Source organism: Acanthopagrus latus, chromosome 13 (assembly GCF_904848185.1).
Source record: "Acanthopagrus latus isolate v.2019 chromosome 13, fAcaLat1.1, whole genome shotgun sequence".
Taxonomy (NCBI): domain Eukaryota; kingdom Metazoa; phylum Chordata; class Actinopteri; order Spariformes; family Sparidae; genus Acanthopagrus; species Acanthopagrus latus.
The window spans coordinates 500,111-514,660 of record NC_051051.1 but is presented as its reverse complement, the minus strand read 5'-3'; the positions used below and the strand labels follow the sequence as shown (position 1 = coordinate 514,660).

Here is a 14,550-nt window from a genome sequence, read left to right as displayed (position 1 = left end):
CCTCGTCATCCGTCAGGGCTGGAGAGTAAAAAGTCCTCAAAATGTTCACATTTGATTTTTAATGTGTGAATGAAACATTTACTTATTATTTCTTTCTTTCTTCAGTTTTTACAATTCTACGCCCATTTCAGTGTCTATTGATCTATTTATTTTCATTTCATTTTGTATTTAATTACCTAAATTGAGTAAAATGGTGGCAGTAAGAATGTTTTGTATCACACACCATGACTGCCGCTGTCCCCATGAGCAAGGCACAGAATCCTCAACCTCCGCTGTGAAAGATTGTAGTTTGACATTTATGGTTGAATAGGCCGCTGTGTGTGTGTGTGTGTGTGTGTGTGTAAGCACTGTATAACTGTAATGACCTGAGCTAATGTGTGCCGATTATTAGCAGGGAAAACAAACCATCTCTCTCTTTTTCTCTATCTGCCTTCTCTCACACACATTTTTTCTTATCGCTCTCACCACATCTCTCCGTGTGCTTCAATCCAGTTAGATACTGTTTGAATGATCACATTCCCTGGCATGAGAGTGCTATGTAATTAACCTATGAGGTTCTTGCAGTTGCAACGTGCCTCCTGCCTGCTCTCATGGTCTCCTCTTGTGGATTATTACTGCCATCTTCTGGCCAAACAAAGACACGGATATCCCTTCTGTGGGAGACAGATGTGACAGTGCACACAGGATTCCTGCGATGATGGATCGCTGCCTCTGTCTCTCTGTCTTAGATCTGTTCAGAGGTGATTTAGGTCTGAAGAGGATCATCTCATGGGGGCCTTCTGATCTTCAAACAAGGAAGGGGAAATCTCAGAGTTGTATATCTGGCAACAGATCTAACATATATCTGGGTTTTATTTATATGAATATGAGAATCTAATGATTATTAGTCATAAAAATCAGTTAGATATACTACAAGGAACTTCTACTGTTTATGAGAGAGTTTCACTTTAGTAGTGATGCCCCATACAAGCAAATGAAGCCAGAGTGGAGACAGATTTCTCTGTTATTACAGTCTTAAAAACTGTTATGGTGGATTCTTGAGAATGAATTGAGGAGTCGAGCAGGAGAGAAGCTGTTCTGGAGTCTGTCGATGTGATACCACATCATCCTCATTCTACGGTTATACTGTTTTTGTCCACAGGGGCCGCCAGAATCGACAAATGAAAAGTTCAATGTTGCAGATTTAAATGTTTCTCATTTAAAAAACAAAAACAAGTAAATGGTTTTATGAACATGTTTGATATGTTGGCTTTCCACCCTGTTATTCAGTTAACTTCCAGTGCATGGCAGGGTTGGGCTGATGTTTGACAGTCATCCAGCACTGATCTCTGAGCCATATCAGCATCCTGATTTCAAACCCTTTGAAGCATCAAAGCTGTGTTTCTTTACTGTGAGTCGCTGTCAGTGTGTTTCTTAACTGTGCCGTTGCCAATTTCTAAGCTCAGCTTCCTCAGTGTTGCTAGCTAGCTAACTTTATTTCAAGCATTTGAGGCTAAACACAGCCAGGTGATGGACATGCAGAGATAAAGACAGTTCTGAGCCGAGTAAAGGGATGTATGTCGCCGGGCAAGATATGAGAGCTGTGACATCAGTGGGGCCGAGCAGGAGTGGGAAAACAAGTGGTGTGCTGATGAGAACATCCTGCCATACAGCAACTTGGAGGGGTCAAACTCCAAACTCAAACTCATCCACAAAGCATTCATATGCCAGTTTGGTAGACATCACCCAAACCTGCTGCATGACTGGAGATCATTTCTTATTGTCAGACCAAATACTGCAGGTAAAGCCGGACAAAGCTCGTTCCTCTGTGCCGTAGATCTTCATTGTTGTGAATGACAAACACAGCTTGTGAAGCTTGTAGCTTTCAGTCTTTAGGAAACTGCTCGGCCACTGCTCCACCCACTCCTGTGTCTGCTCGTCCTCCACTTCTTTCATTTTGTTCCTGTGGCTCCTCATTCTGATGCCAGGATTAGAGTTTCTGCTCCGAAACAGAGTGAAAGCTGCAGTGGGCCGGTGAGGGACCATAGTGAAGCAGGTCTGCAGGTTTGTGTCATTGCAGCAGTGTCTTTGTCTTCAGGCTATTGTTGCTGTAACTGTCAATACTTCAATACTGTGGACTCAAATCAGTCATTCTGTGAAAGCCCCCTCACTTCACTGGGAGCCCGGAACAGTTACCTTCCTTGCCTTCTGGTCCATGAGTTGTACATATCTCCCCCCTCGTCACATGACAGGGACGCTCTGTTTGTCTCACGCCTCAGTGTTCAGCAGGACATTATCGCAGCAGGATATCAGCCTTAAGTTAAACAATAATCCTCTCTGTGAAGGGGTTTACTTTGTGTCTGTGTAGATGCTACTTTATTCCCTGCCTAGCAGACAGGTGTATTAGTATCAATTTCTCGTTAATTATGTGTGTAGTAGGTGCTTTGGAAGGCTAATTACATATTAAAGCTACATTGAAGGAGTTTTATCTTGGAAGCGTGACGTAAAACACTGTAATTATAGATAATGTGGGTGTAATTAGATACTTGTTAATGAACAGAGTTTAAATGTGATGTAGCTTAGATGAGGGCAGGAGCCAGATAGGACTGCCAGAACTTACTCTTAATGTTTTATCCTAACTGATGTCCTGCAACAACAATATTAGGAGTTAGAATGAGGACATCTGTGTTGGTCACTCATCAATGAACCACCCAGCACAGGCTAGTGGATCCAGCAGCATTAAACACCTGGGATGTTGAGGGGAATCCATCTCTTATTTCCCCTCTGGACATGAATGCTTAACTTTACCAAGAGCCAAACATCATTCAGCGCTCTCATGGCTTGAATGTATGATTATGAGCAGCATGTTCTTGAATCAATTGCCAAAAAAGATGTTCTCCTGTCTTCCGCTGGCGAGCATGTATTTCAGCAGGGACTCTCTTCTAATGAATTTATTCCCCTGCTCCTCCTCGTCCCTCGCTGCATACCTCTACCTCTTTCTTCATCAAAGCCAGAGGTTCATGATTTAGCAGCCCTCGCCACTGTGTTTGATATTTCTCCCTCCCTCCATCAATCACCAAACGGCTCTTTGATCCGACCACGATCGGCTGTGACATGTGTGTGACATTCATTGCCTTGGTCTATCACATCCACCGCTGTCGTCATGTCTAATCCTGCACCATTCAAAGGCTTCGGTCCTTCAACTTTAATCCCTCTCTGACGGAATAGTCTTATTTTTTCTCTTTCACCCCTTTATTAGTTGTGTCACGGTCTCTATTAAATCTGGAATCAGGTGGTGAGCTGAGAGGAGGAGGTGTGACGGGTGAAATGGTGCCAACTGTGTGAACACAAAAGATAAGATACATCACAGCTGCACCAAGTTTGGTCTAAAGATTAGATTAGAGAAAACATAATCATTTTAAGATAAAGAAGAAGAAAAATATGATTTCTCCCTGTCAAACTTTATGAAGATATACAGATTATTTAAAAGTTCATTTTCAGGTTCATAATTTTATTTTAATGCTCAAAATTCTCCTTTTTTTGTTTAGCCTTTGTCTCTTTCTCACTGATTGGTCAGTTCACACACGCCTGAGCCAGCACCACTTACAGCAACAGAATGGCTGTGCTATATTAATTCGATTCGATGCTTCGGTGCTGATGGGCCTTGTGTTTCCAGTCACATTCAGTCCTCTGTCTTGCAGCGAGTCTCTCTGCTTGTTTTTCAGGTCGGCTTTTAACTTGTACTGCAGGTTCATGGGGAATTCACTGGAGGGATGAAGGACATGGACTGACATTTGTATATTTTAAAGAATATATGCTCTGCCTAAATGTTGTTGTTTTGTCCCCTGCAGACCTGGAGAGAGACAGAGATGTGTGACCAGACTTCAGTCCATCCACTGACGCCCTTTGAAAGCCCTCCCTTGACAGACATGGAAATGCTTTTAGCAGAGCACATTATTCAGACTGTGGTGCCCCCTTTCTGCTGCCGCCAGTGTCGCAGAGTTCATCCCCGGCCCCACGGCCCTCTGTCTGTCTGCTCAGGCTGGTTAAAGACCTGCTTCCTAAAATCCACCAATATTTTGACAAATCAATAGAGCCAAGTGGGCCGGACTGCTGTCGAGCTGTTCCGAGTCATCAGCAGACCAAAGAGCCTTATTTTTCTTCACCTGAGCAGCACAAGGAGGTGCAGTAAAAAAGGAATGAAAGAGTAAAAGTCAGGATCGTGCACAGTCACCAATCAGCCTGTGAAAGGTGAAATATCGCTGCATTCTCTTCGATTTCCGTCTGCCAGCACTTCTCGGCTGCAGTGCCTTCAACCTTCACAGGGAACAGCCTCGCTGGGTGCTTTTTCTTTACAGATGGCAGGGGCCTGAATGTCATTTGATGCCGGCCTGCCTGCCGATTTGCTGAAGGGAACAGGAGGGAGAGTCAGGAGAATTAGAATGTATTTCAGGTCTGAGGCAAGTGGTGCATTGCTGCAACTCGTATCTCAGGGAAGGAGGGAGTTGAAAGCGGGGTGTGTGGAGGAGAGGAGGTGGGAGGGGGAGGCTTTTGCAGCGAACTGTTGCTAGGAAACACTTGTGGCATCTCTCATCCCTCACGCTGAAATGCCAGAACTAAGTGACAGTGAAGCCGGAGTGAAATGTCAGTCCTATCCTCCGAGGAGTTTGAAGAACGTGGCGTGTGTTTCTATTTAAGTAGCCATGTTTATCAGAGGGTTCTCATCGAGCCAGCAGAGGCCTTTCTTCTGCCGGAGCAGACGTGTTGGTGATGCAGGCAGGAGATTCTGCTGCTTCTATCTCGTCTTCTCTCCGTCTGCTTGGCTGCTTTCTTTCTTCATCGTAGTTTTATTCCCTGCTCTTGTTCAGACAAGGAGGGAAATTAACAACAAACAAATGGTGATTGGTGATATTAGTTAATGGAATTAAAAAAATGTCTCACTGTATTCATGCATACGCTATAAATACACACACATGCAGTACATGCTAACATACTGATATTAATGACAAAAGCAGAAGTATTTGTTTTATATTGGTTTTCTCTTTCGTTGTGACAGGATGTAACACACTGATCAACCAGAGCTGCATAATGGAATTTTTTTATGTTCTTGCACATGTGCATGTTCTTAAAGATTAAAAAGGTAAAGGTCCTCACTAACAGAAGCTCCTCTCTCCCACAGAAAACACCACTCCTGAAACGCCTCGTCAGCCGTCCCACCGTTCATTCTGTGACTTTGTGACATCACACTACATCCCCAGGGAGTCGATCCCCAACTGTCCTTCACACCAAATTAAAAGCCACAAACATCTGGCTTCTGTTTTCGGAGGGAAGCGGGACATTTGGTATTCACTGGCAGGACAAATGACTGCAGCAGTCACAGGTGTTTATCAGGCGCGGCTCTGATCAGCAGTGACGGAAACATGGACACAATGCTGTGACGCACATTGAAATTAGGAACACTGAACAGTTTTCCATCCATCTCGAGCGGAGCATCGTCCAGTCGGCTGCGAGTGTGTCTGTCGTGTTTGTGACGTCAAACATGATAAACCAGAGAGTCACTCTCTCCTTCTGAGCAGGTCTGCCTACGTTTCAAACCTGAATATAGCTTCTAATTTTAGTGTGAGAATTGTGTCAGTCCCTCACTCAGTCGGTCCTCCTCACATCTCTCACTGTCCTCCCACACTCGCCTCTTTTATTGGGCTCCTTGGCTCCCCTAATTCCCTCTCCCTCCTTTTCAAGTTCCAAGCCATATGGTCCATCAGTGTAATCCTCTGCCCAGATATTTGATTATCAAAGCCGTCTGGAGGAAAAAAAGCCACAACTCTCCGCCGGCCACTATTGAGTCTGTCCCCCTACACTCAGTAAATTGTAATTCAGAGAGAGTATCCGGCTTTGAATTAGAATAAAAGCATTCAGATTCTACAGTGACCTCATCTGCACCACAATACATCAGTAGAGCCGATACACTTGGTCGTACCGACGAAGAGACATTTGAATAAGGTCGGAAAATCAAATGCTGCTTCACGTCTGGACTTCACTTCCATTTATTTGTGGTGACACTTTTATTCCTGTAATTAATTCAAAAGAAGAACAAAAGTAGTTGCATCGAACATCTGTTAACATAATTCTCTTCTATAACACATGGATCTTCTTCATGATCATGGCAGCGTAGACGTGTTCGTCTCCTGCCAGCTATTTTAAGCAGCATCTCTGAAATAAAGGCAAATCAAGACAAGCTTCCTTATTTTCAGAGGGATTGCCTTCACACAATCTTCCTCACGCTGTGAACAGGATTAGCGTCCACGTAACCTTGAAGGAATCTCATTGGCCGTCCCCGGTGTTCACAACATCCACACTGCACAAAGCAGGCCCTTAAATAAAGACCCTATATTCACGTGATTTACAGCATTCATCCACCTACGTTTCACTCTCCCACTGGGACAGCAGAGAATTCATACTGCTGATTGACTTCCTTTGCATTGTGTGTGTCCTTAAAGCTAACTGTCTCATAATAGATGCTGGACTCATGCAGAATAATGATTTCTTTTGTCTCATTAAAGAGGAGAAGCCAGGATGTGACAGCGTGAGGGCACAGAGTGGTGAGTCCTGCGCCTGCTGTTTGTGCTGCACATACTAATGGGTTTGTATGGAGGGTGTAATTGGAGCCGTGAGAGGAGTCGCAGGCTTTATTGCATGTTTACTGCACAGTTCCTGCACCCTTAAGTGACAGAATCAACCTTTTTGAAAACTGCATATTGCCTCTGTGGACATTTTGGACTCACACAATGAATGATAATGTAATTCTCTGCTGCAGCTTTGTAGCTGTTGACATCGTACTTCCTGCCTGTGAACATAATCCAGGCAGTAATTACATTTCCTGCCACAATGTAATTTAGAAAACAAATATAAACTTTATTTCTAGGAGATGGCTTTGCAATATAATATTACAGCAAACTGTTAAAATGTCCCGCTAAGTAAGTGGAACATTACAATACATGGTGACAACACCTGGTGATTCTTTAAAGACCTGCCACTGATATACTGATACTGAAAAACATCTTCATGCATCATGTGTCACTGTCCACTTCCTTCAGTTTCTACAGTAGTACAACCGTAGAATTAATGACAGTAACCTTTCCATGACAGTATAATACTGTAGTTCAGCATAGTCAAAACTAACAGGATAGTATTGTACTGCATTTTAGAGTATGCTACAAAAAACAGCAACCACTGGATAATAAGTTACTGTTAATCTGACAATAGACATTTTGCAGTGTAGTTTTTGTGAAACCCTGCTGTCACACCAACAGACAGACAGGCAGATATGGGTAAAAAAAAATTAACATCCCTGGTGGAGGTAAAACTCTATGATGGAGAATCAATAATGCATCGCAGCACATGAACATACGTTTTTGGATTTATAAAACATTTGTACAAAGTGAAAGGACGTTTGCTGAAGGTCGCTCAGACGGTAATAACTCATTTCAGATGGAACTGGAAGGTTACTGTTTGTCCGGGCCGAGCTACCAGCTGCTCCTTCTCAGGGGTTCTGTGGAACCTTCAGCACAGCGACAAAAAGTCAATAAAGTGAGCCTTTTCCAGCGAGTAAATGGGAGTGTTTTCTGAAGTCCAACATCAATATTGACAGTGGGGGGAAGTCCCGTGGCCCGGGCCCGCAGCTTCCACAGCAGGAAGGTTCTGCAACAGTCCTCGCTTTGTGTTTCTACCCACTGCACCAGCTGCTGCGCTACAACTTCTGCAACAGATTCGTAGGTAAAGTTTCATTTTCTTTCACTGAGCAGTGTTCAGTCAGAAATGTGACTTCGGTTTGTTTCTGTTATCAGCTTGAGACTTGAGACATGATTGCTGCTGTATAAAGTCAGAGTGTAAGAATATGCTTCAGATTGTGTTCTCAGGGTTGAATGAGCATGTATAACAACCCTAATGCAGATATCAAATGAGAACTTTTTCTGTTTTCTATCATTGTTCTGCAGATCTGCTCTGATCCTCTGATGAACATGTTGAGGGTCTGTCTCACTGCAGCTCTGCTAGTCTGCTGTAAGTAGCCTCCTGCATGCAAACTGTATCATGTCATCATGTGTCATCTTAACATCATATGACCATCATATACATTACCCTACACACAGTATGCCTGCAGTATTTATGTACATGACTGCATCAAGTTGATGCTCGAACACACACACATGCACTAACTTCTACACACAGACAGGGACCATAACAGTGCATGTGTAGGCACTCTCACAGTCACACACAGCGATGTGACGTTCCAGTGTTCACTGATAAGATTCCTATAATAGAAACAATAAGTGGTGTAGGAAAATGTGGCTGCCCCCGGAGATTACCATGAACTGAGCCCTATTAGCAGACTGTAAACTCCTGTAAACATAAACCTTGGGGGGCTTGGGCCTCTTGCTGGAGTGACTGTGTGTTGGCACAAGTTGATGAGACATTTAAAGCATGACTGAATGCTTAATGCAACATTACATAATTGCATCTCGCTGCAAAGCCTACAGCGCACTCTGACTCTGAGGGGCTGTTGAGCTACAAGACAGCCATCTTGTTGCAGAGAAAAAGTGATTCATGCTGCACAACAGACACAACTCTCATCTGCATGTTGCAATTCTGCATGTCAGTATCGTTTGTGGCTGAGAGTAAACTGTATCAGTGTGTATCTATGACGGACCACCTTGTCATCAGAGTTTGCATCTCTGCGCTCTTTGACCAAGCAGCAGGTTATATTTTAATGCCTCCAAATAGAGTTTTCTTTAATTAGATGTCATCCAGCCGCCGTCATCTTTTCAAAGAAAGCTGCATATGGAGCCAGAGTGTGCGACTCCTCTTTCACTTTCTAGTCTGCTGTCAGTGATCAGCTCCTCATTAAAGCTGTTGGTGTGCACTACCTCTCTATGATACTTTGAATCCATCACAAGCTTTCTGCAAGTTCTTCTAATGTGTCCCCTGTGTATATTCACCATAGAACCGGTGAATGAAGGTATTTAAAGGTATAAAAGTTCCACACTGTTGCTTTAGATGTGTAAAAATATAGTTTTTGACGAGCATTACATTTAATTTCATTAAGTGTGTTCTTTCAGTATCACGTGCATGTGAATGTTCTAACAGTCCAACAGCCCCATTATGAAACAACCATTTAGCAAAACACTAGTAAAACCCAACACCAGCCAATGATTGCTCAGTCAACAGGCACAATTTCATTTAGTCACAAAATTGTTGTCTTCTCTGGTCCTCTTTTCTTTTTTTTCTTTTTTGAGCTCACACACTGACAGAAATTGCATTTCATGCGACAGCCAGCGATACTCTCTCCGTCATTACGGCCTTCTGGTGATAAGCTTCTTTCAATCACTGAGCCCAGCATGTGGTGTGTTCCCATGTCAGGCCAGCAAGAATGAAATGTTCTCTGTGCTTGTGAGGTTAAGAGAGTTAATGAAGATCAAAGAGTGGCGTCTGGGCCGGATGATTAGTATTCTGTAGGACTGAAAACACGCGATGAATATCTGAACTCTGACTCTGCTCACGTGACTCAGCTCTGAGCTCAGACCATTAAATGTTGAGAAGATGTTGTGACTCACGTGTCGTACAGAAGGATTTCACAGACATGATCAAAAGCAGGTTTCATGACCTCGTTAAAGTTTTTCCATTAACATCCATCAGTTGTTAATGTGGAAGTGTGCTACTTGGCTTTCATCATGACATTACAGCATTTAAATCAGCAGTTAGGTTTGACTCCAGCATCAGGACGTTTTGTGGAAAATGTAATTACATTTTTTTTCTTTTTGATGGTGTTAATTCCACCTCATCATCCTCACTATATAAATCTACTTGTGATGGTGATAGGAAAGGGAAAGGAAAGTAACTTTAGATGTGCAGGATAACAGATACATCTCAAGAACTCATTTAATTTAAAGGTGCAATGTGTAAGACTTTAAAATATTCAATCACAGACAGTAGCAGTCAGCAGGAGTTGATATGCTGCCTCCTGTTTGTTTGGAGTACAAATTCAATAGGTGGCTAACTGTTGCATCTTTAATACAACAGTCCTGCACAAAACCAACACAACGATTAGCTTTTTTCAACTGTTTTAAAGAGGTGTTATTGTCACTTTGGAGGCTGCAGTTTGTGGTGCTCTCTATCATTTTGTCCACCTGATGTTGTTAAATCATCTCAGATTACCTTAATTCTAAAAAAATGTGAATCAAAACCAAAAAACTAGTTGGAATGCCACGTGCTCATCTATAATCCTCCCTCATTAACTCTGAGTACCTCTCATCTCTCCTTAAGACGGCCTGCTAAGTTGTGCTTCCGAAAGTGAAAAGAGAGAAGCTGAAGATTTGAAGAATAGCGACAGGAACATGGAGGTGAAGAGGAAGTACACCACGGCAAATAGCGGGAGACCCAAGACTGTAACTGTCAGGAAGAAGGTCAAGAAGACAGGAAGTAAGATGCAACCAAGAAGTGACATCAGCTGCACGGAACTGGGAGGCATCTGCCAGCCCAACCGGTACATCTGCCGAGGCCGATACCTGAGAGACAGGTGTTCCAGGGCGAAGACGCGGCAGTGTTGTACTCCAGGTACGGTGACTCAGGTCACTACAGTAGATGCTGAAGCCCTGAGGATCAAGTGAGAACAATGTGATTTCTCTGCTGAGCCATTTTCTAAGTCTGATCTAAATGATTTTCTCTTGGAAAAAAAATATTTCAGGAGATTTTCTTTTCTGGATTTTTTTCTCCTGAATTTTTTCTCACTAGATTTCACACATGAAAAAAATCCTCAAACACAGGAGAAAAAAAATACTCAGCAAGTCAGGAAGAAGAAATGATTTTCTCACCACAGCTCATCCACAGATTTGCCAAATGGGGATTTAAAGAGTTATTAGTGTTCTTTCCTGTCTGAGTTATGACAATGTGTCATTGTGACAATGCAGCTGTATCAATGTCTGACATACCACTGACATAAAAACATCAATAGATGACATTTAAATAGTGTCTTTCTGCTGTAATGTGTCTTATTTCCACATGAATGATACAGGAGCTGACTCATCAGCTGATGATAGCACACATTTTTCATGCTCGGCCTTTTGGAAGGCATGCAGCAGTCTGTAAACGTGGTTGATGTTGTGCCTGTGTGTCTGTAGCTGCAGCCTGGAGCGTCCTCTGTGCTGGCCACCACAACAACAGAGTGAGGGCGTGTGACTCACACGGCTGCGGAGCTTTCAACTCCCGAAGGTGTTTCCTCCTCATCTGATTCATTAATCCTGGAGAATATGTCTCCAGCATCCAAGTGCAGATGAGTTGATAATGCAGCATATTGTCAGAAACTGTTTGTTATGTTGCTTCTTACATGTCTTCATGTCAAATTACAGCACAGCTCACTGTTACCAGCCCAATACATTTGATTTATACTGAAGAGACAAGAGACACCAGCGTTTATATATAACTGCTCGGAACGGAGGGCCTGGCAGAGTTCTGTATCCATGGCCAGACATGGTTAAAATATGACTAATAAATTCAAGCCTTTTAAGATGGCTGAGTAACTCCAATCTTTTCTGTGGTTTCTCTTACAGAGGTAACAACCTACATCAAGCAGTGGACCTGGTGTGTGATGACTACGGTATCATCAACACTCCGTTCTCCGGCTCTCTGGCAGGTCCAGTAAGTTGGAAAGACCCCGCTGGGAATCAGTATGATGGGGTCAAACTCCTCAGTGATGGTGAGAGGGATACGATTTTTAATATAGCACTTGAAAGTGAGTGCATATAGGGAGAAGAACTCCAGGATGATCATAAATCACTGGTTTAAATTATAGGATCCATCCTCTGATATGATGATAGGTCAATACTTCTGAGTGCATCTGTCCACTGAAGTGCTACAAGACTGATGATTATAACAGAAGTCGTGGCAGATGGACAAAATGTCTCAGGACGATTTGGTCCTCCACACAGACCCTCACAGTGCCTGGTTTGATCTGAATGAGGCCTAGCATCTGTGTGGAGCTGTAACACTCTCTGTCCACAAAACAAGAAAAACAGACTGGTGACTCTGGAGGGCTGCCATGTTTGACAGTAGGTGCCCTCTCTGCGGGAGAGACATGACAAAACAGCTGTCTGCACGTTGCCAACCAGCTTCCCAACTTATGACTTTTCTCCCTTTGCAGTGATCGGATGCTCTCATGGCTAAACATGTTGAGGCTTATCTGCCACATTTTCTATTTACAGATTCACAGACAAAATGATGGAAAATCAAAGTAACCTTCTGCTATCACTCATTATTAAATTCCTGTAATCCGTAGTGTGAAGAGCCACGGCTAGGGCAAAGGCGATGCTAGGTTATTACGGTGTGGGCATTAACTGGGATGAAGAGAAGGAGTGATTTAGAGGATTAGTCAAGGTGTTGGAGAGAGGGCCTGAGACTCCACTGGCTCCATCAAAGGCTGCTCATGAGTTATGACCCCACCACGAGCCATAATTACAGAACAAAACAATACATCAGCGTTTCTGTGTTTGTGTTACAGGACGCATTATTCTGCAGCGTATAGTGTGTGTGTGTGTGTGTGTGTGTGTGTGTGTGTGTGTGTGTGTGTGTGTGTGCTCTGACAGCGTCCTGTGTTGATAAGGCACCGGAGTGACGAGTAAACATCATTAGTTCTCATTCTGCCTCGGCCCCTAATTGAACCGTATTATCAGAAGAACATATGTACTGTCAGCTCCTTTCATCTCAGGCGAAGGCACAGACATGATTAGACATCACAGGGACACATTACCTCGCCATGATCCCCACATTAATGCTGAGACACTCGTCATTAGGACTTAATGATGGTGTAGACTAGCCTACTTTTGGCTTGTTTGTTTCAGAGTTGGCAGCTCGCTTGTTTTCGTCTACAGGATGGTGAGAAGGGAGACGGTCGACGGTTGTTATTTAAGGTTTTGAGACTTTGTTGATCCATTTGGAATATAAATGAGTAGTTATAATCCAGCTATCTCCCTATCATATTTCTCAAGGCTATGCTATATACGTATTTGTGCAAATTGCATGCAGTGCATTAAGAGGGATTTATAGCTTTTAAGCAGCACTTGCCCAAGGTAAGGTGAGCGCTAACGCTGTCAGTCCGTAGTCAGCCCTACAGCGTACATTTCTACAGACCATGATTATGTTGAATCTCTTCATTTCAATTTCATATTGTGACAAAACTTCAGAGGTGATTAGGTTCAGGCACAAAAAACATGTGTTTACAGTGAGGTAAAGATCATGGTTTGGGTTAAATATCTGCCTTTGTTGCCAGAGAAATGGCTTCAAACGCTGGACTGGAGCTGGTCATGAATAACAATCTGGGCCAAATCTCAGCCATTTCACTAAGTGTCCTCTGTTGGTGCTGCAGTCAACCTTTTCCATCAGTTCTTGTGCATGTAACAGGTCTTTAAAGTTAAAAACACTATAGAGAAGGAAAAATAAAGAAAAAAACAGTAACAGACAAAACACTGTATTATAGCGACTGACTGCCTTTACAACCTTTGACTCCATGTACAAATCTATTTTCGGAACAAAATGATTCCATTCCCACAAATTTACCCCATGAAGGTAAAGTGATGAGACCAACCCGACTCCACAGGCATAAATTAGTTTAGACTCCCAACATACTCTGAGTTGTGCAGATTGAGTCCCTCTGACATCAGCACCACCTTCTGCTATTACAAACATATAACCCACATCCTCAAGTTATTGCAGAAAAAGAGATTGCACATTAAAAACCTTCAGCATGTCCAGGCAGGGGATTAATAGTGTGAATGTGCATTTTGTTGTCATCAGTGCACTGTGTAAAGATCTTCAACATCCGTCCTTACCGTTACATGGGGCCAGTGGCTCAGGGGGAAGCCTTGGGTTACCTGCTGCCACTGCAGGAACGCTTCTCCGGCATCACATCACACCTGGAGCTGCAAATGTGTGACGGCACCGACCCTTCACCTTTCATATGACTGAGCATCATATGTCATCCATCCTGCAACCCCTCACCTTTTACCATTCTGGACATGATGACCCTGGAGATAAAATCCCAGATGCCAAACGTTGATTCTGAGCGTACAATATATAGAAAACAGAACTGTGAGTCTGTGTGACAGCTGCAGATGTTCACGTCCCTGCTGCTGTTGCACATTATGAAACAACCATTTTCCTCTAATGACGGCAGTTTAAGAACATTAAGTGTCTTTTATGTGACTGATGATCCTTTTGTATATTTTTGTATCATGATTAGTATAAATTTTCCATGTGAGGTCTGAATATGCCTGATGATATCGACTCTTATTGTTCTCCTTCTCCTTTGTTGTTCCCTTCCCAACATGGACTCATGTAACCGCTTATTACATAATCGGTATATATTTGGATCTGATGAAATAAATCCCTTCTCTCATTTCTGCTTTTGATGTAAGTGGTTCATATTTCCCATAACCCAGCTGGATGTATGGTGACAACTGGGGAGTCACATATGTTCACTAATTTTCAAAGAATAAATAGTTTAATATTCTTAATTCTGAAGTTAAA

The 14,550-nt window shown here is 43.0% G+C and overlaps 1 protein-coding gene across 3 annotated transcripts; it reads left to right on the top strand.

Moving 5' to 3' along the window:
• The first annotated feature begins 3,973 nt into the window (after window positions 1-3,973).
• Window positions 3,974-14,398, top strand: LOC119031408 (leukocyte cell-derived chemotaxin-2-like). 3 transcript variants are annotated; one of them, XM_037119852.1, is made up of 9 exons: window positions 3,974-4,230; window positions 5,159-5,555; window positions 6,540-6,578; window positions 7,468-7,752; window positions 7,974-8,037; window positions 10,297-10,587; window positions 11,151-11,241; window positions 11,580-11,725; window positions 13,819-14,398. In XM_037119852.1, the coding sequence occupies exons 5-9, from the start codon at window positions 7,992-7,994 to the stop codon at window positions 13,983-13,985; spliced, it is 741 nt and encodes a 246-aa protein (XP_036975747.1). In that variant the 5' UTR covers window positions 3,974-4,230; window positions 5,159-5,555; window positions 6,540-6,578; window positions 7,468-7,752; window positions 7,974-7,991; the 3' UTR covers window positions 13,986-14,398. The 3 variants fall into 3 exon arrangements, with proteins under 3 accessions (XP_036975747.1, XP_036975750.1, XP_036975748.1); XM_037119855.1 differs by having other exon boundaries at window positions 11,580-11,667; window positions 13,819-13,934; XM_037119853.1 differs by lacking the exons at window positions 3,974-4,230; window positions 5,159-5,555 and having other exon boundaries at window positions 6,533-6,578.
• The last annotated feature ends 152 nt before the right edge of the window (window positions 14,399-14,550 follow it).

What these genes read in the sequence shown, in the direction of transcription:
- LOC119031408 (XM_037119852.1), top strand. Translation starts at nt 7,992, where the DNA reads ATGAACATGTTGAGGGTCTGTCTCACTGCAGCTCTGCTAGTCTGCT. An exon ending in TGCAGCTCTGCTAGTCTGCT is followed by an intron (nt 8,038 to 10,296) that starts GTAAGTAGCCTC and finishes TCTCTCCTTAAG; the next exon opens with ACGGCCTGCTAAGTTGTGCT. An exon ending in GCGGCAGTGTTGTACTCCAG is followed by an intron (nt 10,588 to 11,150) that starts GTACGGTGACTC and finishes GTGTGTCTGTAG; the next exon opens with CTGCAGCCTGGAGCGTCCTC.